Source organism: Arachis ipaensis, chromosome B05 (genome assembly GCF_000816755.2).
Source record: "Arachis ipaensis cultivar K30076 chromosome B05, Araip1.1, whole genome shotgun sequence".
In the NCBI taxonomy this organism is placed as follows: Eukaryota; Viridiplantae; Streptophyta; class Magnoliopsida; order Fabales; family Fabaceae; genus Arachis; species Arachis ipaensis.
The window spans coordinates 9,764,297-9,772,244 of NC_029789.2; the positions used below are offsets into that span (position 1 = coordinate 9,764,297).

Below are 7,948 nucleotides of genomic sequence, written 5' to 3' on the forward strand. Positions count from 1 at the left end.
ATTATGAATAAAAATTTATTGTTGAATATATTCACCCTTTATTTTTATAATATAAAACAAAGTTGTGCGTGTAGAAAAAGCAACATATTCATTCTAAAAAAATAAATAATAATAAAAAAAAGGGCTAATGCACATTGATGATGAAAAATTGAAGACGCACCCAAATAATGAAGCCTTTTTGTGGGGCGAAAGAAAGAAAGAGATAATAGAGACTTAAAAAGGTTACTACTAATTGGATTTGTGCAGATACATAAAACGAGACTCAGCTGCGGAAATCCCCACCCAAACCCGAACCCACCTCTCTGCGCTCTTTCATCAAACAGGTTCCTTTCATACAAATCTTGTTCCTCCATCACCTTCTTCTTCTTCTCCCCACCTTTCAATTATTCATCCCCTCGATTTTCTGCAACTTGTCTCTTCTTCCTTCATTTCAGATTTGTGCGTAGATTCCCCGATCCCCGCCTTACGTTTTTTATTTTTTAGGGTTTTTTCGTATTCTTATTTCTTAATTGCTTCGCCATAATTTAGTTACCATTTGAATTGAAAGGGACTTCTTTGTTGTTATTTTACAATATCAAGCATGTTGCTTTCGTCTTTGATGCTAGTTTACAAACACCGTAATTTGCAATTATTTTGTTATCAGATCACAGTTGCCTTTTAATTGAACAGCATCTGCTGAGAGTTCATTATTTGAATATTTTTTTATGCGTAATATTCTATTGCAAATGAACAGAAGAAGAAAGCGGTAGTTGCTGGTAGGATTGCGGAGCTTAGACTATGTTTGCAAATTAATGATAATAATAAAAAGAACTTTATTTTTCCTCTGGGTGACTCAGATTTTTATGCTATAAAAGTTCTGATCATGTTCATATTGCAAGTCTAAGCCTTTCATAGAGATGGAGACAATTACTTGGGGGATTGATTCTCGATAGATAATTATGAAGTCAAAAGCATAAAATAATTGGTTCCTCTGGTAGTTTTGATCAGACTCAGTGTAGGCAGACTTACCTGCTTGCTGTCCCTTTTTTTTTTCTCTGATGGAAATTGTTTTCTTTTTTCCTGTGATAGTTAATAATTTCATAATTTGCTGGTCTATTATTTAATTTTTGTGATTCTAGAGTTTATTTCCTTCTTGTAGGACTATGATCAAGCTTTTTAAAGTAAAGGAAAAGCAGAGAGAACTTGCAGAAAATGCAAGTGGTGGAGCACCCGTGAAGAAGCAAAGCGCCGGCGAGTTGCGCCTTCACAAAGGTTTCCTGTCTTTTTCATTTTTCAAGTTGGATTTTTTTTGCCTGTATTTTATCATGGCCAAATTCGTGTGCGACTGCACTTTCGATCTACCCTAAACCCACTCACTTTATTCAATCTACCCCTTTCAAGCAAAGGACGGAGGAAATGAGAGGAACAAAGAGTTCTACTTCTATTGTTTACTGTTTAGCTTGATCTGATGTAGATTATGAGCTGTAAAATTTGATGACTAAAAGGTTCTTGGATAACTTAGTAACTTGAATTTGTCAAAGGATTTTGTGGGGGCTTGGCTTCTTGGGGCATGAAGGAGTGTTGTAGATAAGGCGAGCTAGAATAGATTTCTTGGGTGTCATGATTGTTTATTTTTAGAGAACAGAAGTTGAAAGATTCTAATTTAGTGTTTCATCCACAAGATAATCTGAGTTTATATAGGATGAAAATGAAAAGCATGGTTAACTAAAATAATTGCCATTTGATTTAATGATTTTGGCTAAGCTCTGCATTTATTATAAAAAAAATACTTTGTTTTTTAAGGGTATTGCAACGAATAATGAATATCTGGCATCTTGTTGCATTTTTGCTCTTAGTTGTACTGCCTTAGTTTTGCTTCTGCATTAGTTGTGCAGCAAAATGTTCTTAACTATTGCTACTATTTGCCAACGATAATTTACTTCTGACATTGATGTGTTTTTTAATATTGAAATATAGTCAGTAATCAACAATATAAAATACAAATGAGTTATGAGCTCACTAATTCAATTGTGATATCCTTTCAAAGAGTGTTTTAGTTGCTGGTCCTGAGATATTATTGTTCCAGATATTTGTTGAACAAGTTTTTTCCTATCTTATTTTGTTATAGAAATTTTTGTCACACTACTCATGCATGTTTCAGATATAAGTGAGCTGAATCTTCCAAAATCTTGTACCATACAATTCCCCAATGGCAAAGATGACCTGATGAACTTTGAAGTTACAATTCGACCTGATGATGGTTATTACTTGTAAGGAAGTTTCTGTTATTGGCACATTATTTTAAACTCGACAAAACGGATTCTTGCTGGTGGCTTTGATTTCCCTCCGGCATGTTCTTATTTTATTTTGTTATTTTTAATGCTAAATAAAATGTATAATTCATTGTGATTTTTTTCCATTCATCCAAAATGAAGCGAGAATAAAATCGTCGTTATTCTCCACTATTTTTCTTTTGTTGTTGCAGAGGTGGTATATTTTTGTTTTCCTTCCAAGTATCTCCCATATATCCGCATGAAGCACCAAAGGTTAAGTGCAAGACAAAGGTAGGATGGACTTGATTTTTGTTTACATTGTATTTCAATCTTCATATTGTACATAGTAGTTTTGGTTGTGGTCTATATTTGTAGTTATCCTATTCTATTTCAGCTTCAGAAACTGATTTATTACTTTATCTTGTATATGAAGGTCTACCATCCAAATATTGATTTGGAAGGAAATGTTTGTCTTAACATCTTAAGAGAAGATTGGAAACCTGTCCTCAATATAAACACGGTTATTTATGGCTTGTATCATCTATTCACGGTATGGCTATAGTTATGTCCTCTTTGGGTTTTATTATCTTTGTAAGGTTTAGACTATAATCTCTATAACTTGTGAGCAGGAACCAAACTATGAGGATCCACTGAATCACGATGCTGCTGCTATGTTGAGAGAGAACCCAAAATTGTTTGAATCTAATGTGAGGAGGGCCATGGCTGGTGGATATGTGGGGCAAACCTTTTTCCCACGCTGTATCTAGACCAAAGCTTGACGCCTGTTAAAATTTACTATCAATGCTTGAAGGCCCATGGTTTGTAAAATTGATTCTAAAATTGGGATTTTCCTTTCATCAGTCTGTTATTTTCCTTGCAAAGACCACCAAGCGCATCTTAAAGCCAAACAGATGGAATGCTATTGTAACTTCTGTGCGTTAATTGAGTGTTGACAATGAAATGTTATTCTAAAGGGGACCAAGCAGAAAATGGGTTCGGTGATCAATACTTGTCTCTTATCTCCCTTGCATTTTTTGTTTGATTTATTGTTTACTATTTTCCTTATCTCTCCAACTGCGTAGCATATCCCGAAAGGGCTCAGAAGCCTTTTATAGGTGTGAAATGTGAAGTATGTTTAATACGTAAACAAGGTGAATAGATGAGAAATTCCCTAAAATCATGCAGCTATTAAGCTGAATACAATGAAATTTCTTTTTTAGATCTTTGTCGATAGGCCGAGTGAAGTTATTAATTTCAGCAGTGTCCCAAACATAACAAGTATAATTATTTATAGAGTGCAAAAACAGAGGAGGATAACAAAATGATATTATCAATTAACAGTTACCACAAGTTACATATCCTCAATTCGGTATGGTGTTAGCTAAAGAACCTATTGAAAATTTCTAATCAGTTCAAGCCATAATTGCCATCTCAAGAATATTATAAGCGCCGGAACAAATTTCTGATCCTCCCAGCCAGATTTGTCATGTCAAGAGTGAAGGAGTTTCTTCATCAGTAGGAAGCCTCCAAATGTATTGTCAACCTGGACTGTGCACATAAAAGGACAAATGATGTCATTATTTTGTTTGGAGATGGTTTCAGCTTCCAAATGTTTTGAGTTACTGCAAAAGGTGATACCGTTGATTTAAACTCCAATTGAGACACCGCAAGTCTCAAAAACAGTGGACAGTTTCACATGATCAACCAATCTTAACTATACAGCCAGTTGACTCTCAAATCATCATCTCCTGCTCTTTCGAAGCGACCATTCTAGCATTTTCGCGGTCCCGCTTGAATATGTAGTAGAGGGGTGTGTAGCACAAACAGCACAATCCAAATGGAATTGCCATCATTGAAAGAAGACCCTTGGACAAAGCCAGAGCCTCCGGTGAAGATCCTTTGATAGGATCAACAGACTTTGCATTGTAGCCAAATATTTTCTCAGATAGAATTCCAACCAGGGGAGCCGCAACCGAGGAAAACGAGCCTTCGAAAGCTCGATCAAATGCATAAATCATGGTCCTATGATTGACAGGGACTACCTCAGCAAACATGGGGGCATTTGCAGCCGAACCATTCCAGCTTATAGTTAGACCCATCAGAAAGAGGGTGACAGAAAAGGTGAGGTAACTACTTACAGACTGAGGGATCACCTTAAGGAGAAACCATGAGAATGGAATGCCCATAAAGGCGCTGAACTGCGCACACATGATTCGACCAGAATGAGGGTACACTTGTGACAGTTGATCAGCTATTGATCCACCCATGAAGGACCCCATTGCACATCCAATAGCAAAAAGGCTGAGGAGTGTTGCTGAACTGTTATTATCAAACCCTGCACATTGAACCAATTCATCACATGACAAGAAGTACTGATAAAGGTTGAGATATTTGTACAGCTTATTACTTTATCAGTGATCTTGATACAACAAAAAATATAACTTTGAAATGTTGTAATAGAGACTCAAGCTCACCAATTAGTTCGAACCACATTGTGAAGAACACCATGGCAGTCCATGGTAGCGACCCAATAATGCCCTGTAACACAATGATTTGAAAAGTTTGCACTTTGATCACAGCTTTTGTGGCAGCCCAAGAGTCCATCCATATTGATGCTGCACTTGCATTGCCTTTATAGATACCTTCATCCCTGATGAAAACACAGATCAGATTTAACAATAATTATACATGAAATGGATATAAAGCATTTAGTTGAGTCACGAGGATGAAAACAATACTAAAGGTAATTAGGAGGTTAAAATGCTAGAAAAGATTGCCAAATGTGAGAGTATGAAGTCATTTACCTATCTAAACTGTCAGTAGCATCATGAATGGTGGTAGATCTTTTTCTTGGATCAACCACATAAAGCAAAACAAGGAGTCCAATTAATGCACTCAAGGTTGCCATCAAAACAAAAGCACATCGCCACCCTTGTATCCCCCAAAACTGCTTCCCAGCCATGACTGTGGCCAAAACACCGCCTCCTATGCCTCCTAAGTTACCAATAAGGCTTAATAATCCAAATCCAGTTCCCCTCACACCATCCTTGTAGCTATCAGCAATGAAAGACTGTAGTGCTGGAATCACTATTGCCAAACCAAAGCCATTTATAGCTCTCCAGAATGCAACCTGCATAAAATCGTGGCAAGCGGCAACAGCTGCTGTAGATAAAGCCCAGCAAAAAGTTCCCATTGCAAGAATTACAGGGCGATCATAGTTTAGAACAAGCATTCCAGCCAAGGGGGATGATAGTCCTTGAACAAAGTTCCTTATGAATGTGAGGTAACCCAAATCAGATGGTCCGGCATTAAATGCTTCGCTAACTTCCTTGTAGACAGATGGAAGAAGATTTTCATCGGCTTTCTCCATGATAGCGGCCAGGTTGATAAGAATGAGCGAGATAGACACACCGAAAATCTGTGTTGTCCTGTCAAAGAAAAAACACATGGCAAGGCCAATATAAAACACCACAAATGAGGCATAGCTGCAAATCACTGTTTCAGATTATGCAAAGTTAGATGAAGAATGACGCTATGCCATTTTAAGAATGGTATTTGTTACTCTACATCATCATCCGATACACTGTTTTATTACAGCAAAAGTCCATGTTAAGAATGATGTCTGTTCTTCCCATTTAAGAACATGCAAGAGACTGTTGAGCTAGCTATTAAATTTTTAACAATTATATTGGTGTTTCTAACAGAACTTTTTTTCATATACAAGCACTACCTACATTACACTCTTTAGGTGCAATTGTTCCTAATGCAGGATCCTTGTGCACTACACTGTCCCTCTTATATATATGTACTGTGTTTCTACCTTCATGTCAGGAAACCTCATGACAAGAAAATTAGTACAAATTTTGAGTGCTGCAGACTTATATAAAACTCTACTCCAGAATTCTGAAGCATATAAAAGCATTCCTTTGTTATTATGCTAAAGAGGAACCTAGCTTTGCAATCTATGAATATTCACGATTACAAGTTTGCGGTTATCTTGTTCATGGTCAACTTTTGTCATAAGCCTATCAAAACCAAAGCTAAGGAAAGAAGAACTCTTATGTTATTATGAACAACAGGGTCCCTAGCCAGAGAGTAGTCATCGGTGCACAAATTACACCATCTATTAAAATGATCCTCATGTATCTCAGATCTGCTTATGGTACATAAAAAAAAAAGGAAAACTGCAGCTAGAGAAAGTGTTAATCCTTAAGAACTGAAGGAAATGGTAGATGAAGTTTACTTTTACATTCAGGTTCTATACCTTTCCAATATATGAATGAATCCGATTCCATAATTACTGTAAAACAAAATCGGCCTTGTGTTTGGGAAAATGGAAGTGTTCTGGACATAGTAGAATTCAAATAAAAGTCGAAAAGTCAAAGGCATAAATATCATAGATTATATTCCAAATAAATTAGAGATAGCTTCAACAAGTATATCCTGGAATCAGGTATTCGTCTATCCAATCTCCATTTTCTATTATTCTTTTTCCGTATGAAATGAAATCAACATCTCATCGAAAATAAACTCCCAGAGAGAGAGAGAGAGGGAGGGAGGGAAAACTCACTTCATGATTTGAGAATGTTTGAAACTGGGAATGCGAGATTTGGATGGAGAAAGAGCGCTATGTCTTTGGGTCCGAATATGCATCAGATTGAATTTGACGAATAAAAACGGCAAGTCAACGTGTAATTAAGAACATGAATCGGATCTCACGCTCTTCGGTTTCAACTCCTTTCCCAAATACTATTACTAAATTTGAAACCACCAACACCAACAAACTTAACTGAACAAATACTTTCTCTTTATTTTATTTTAAAACAGTAACATAGGCACTGCCACAATATTATCGTTATCTCCGAACCGAACTAAAAAGACGAGCGAAAGGAACGAAGGATAAATCAAAGGAAGTTCTTCTCCAGCAAAAAAAAAAAAATGGATGGTATCTAATATTTAATCTAATTATTCATTATTTTTTTTTATTTATTTTTAGTCCTACTCATAGAATCAAAAATAAGAAATCACATTATATTCTATCAATTATTAAAAAAAATTGGAGATGATTTTTTCCTAAACGAAACTGTCTCAATAGTGAAGCCAATCACAGCTATCCTCTTAGACTCTGCCACTTCTACTGTGATTTTAATTCAACTTTGACTATCATTACTTTTAATTTGACTCTCGAGTCATACGTGGAACCCTTTGCCTACGCTAGCGTTTTCCTCCAAAACTTCTATAATTTCTAACTTAAATTCCCAATATATGTTAAGTAATTAAGTTAATATATTTATTTCAGGAAGCTACAGATGGATAAGGATTAAGGAATCATATGATATGATGGTATTGCTGTGGAGGAAGCCAACTGAGCCAATCAGCGTATAAGACTCGCTCTATATTTTTTTCTTCTAATATAATATGAAAAGAAAAAATATAGATGCACAATGAGTTTAGTACAGTAACTTTTTTTCTCTACTTGTATTTTGTGTAATTTTTGTAGGGATATAGTGTATTTTTTATTTTATTAGACTAATTTTAAAATTTATTATTTATATTATTTACGAAAGTTATTATCTACTTAATAAAATTAATATAAAAAAGTGTAAAGATATTGTTAATCATTTTTCATTGTATTATTGACCGTTGGGAATTGAGAAGCCACTAGCAAACTCACTACATGTATAAGATGTATAAGA

At 35.5% G+C, this 7,948-nt stretch overlaps 2 protein-coding genes across 5 annotated transcripts; one reads left to right on the forward strand and one right to left on the reverse strand.

Moving 5' to 3' along the window:
* LOC107642845 (NEDD8-conjugating enzyme Ubc12) lies at positions 124-3,258 on the forward strand. 3 transcript variants are annotated; one of them, XM_016346335.2, is made up of 6 exons: positions 124-323; positions 1,139-1,251; positions 2,141-2,249; positions 2,465-2,543; positions 2,686-2,802; positions 2,882-3,258. In XM_016346335.2, exons 2-6 carry the CDS (start codon positions 1,143-1,145, stop codon positions 3,017-3,019), a joined length of 552 nt encoding a protein of 183 aa, XP_016201821.1. In that variant the 5' UTR covers positions 124-323; positions 1,139-1,142; the 3' UTR covers positions 3,020-3,258. The 3 variants fall into 3 exon arrangements, with proteins under 3 accessions (XP_016201821.1, XP_016201822.1, XP_020978657.1); XM_016346336.2 differs by having other exon boundaries at positions 167-438; XM_021122998.1 differs by lacking the exon at positions 124-323 and adding an exon at positions 502-994.
* LOC107642844 lies at positions 3,315-7,184 on the reverse strand. Of its 2 annotated transcripts, XR_002362375.1 has the most exons (5): positions 6,823-7,184; positions 5,057-5,680; positions 4,727-4,902; positions 3,891-4,587; positions 3,315-3,800 (listed from the first exon to the last, which is right to left on the reverse strand). XR_002362375.1 is itself a non-coding variant. In XM_016346334.2 (4 exons), the coding sequence occupies exons 1-4, from the start codon at positions 6,903-6,905 to the stop codon at positions 3,986-3,988; spliced, it is 1,485 nt and encodes a 494-aa protein (XP_016201820.1). In that variant the 5' UTR covers positions 6,906-7,184; the 3' UTR covers positions 3,561-3,985. The 2 variants fall into 2 exon arrangements, 1 of the variants encoding a protein (XP_016201820.1); XM_016346334.2 differs by having other exon boundaries at positions 3,561-4,587.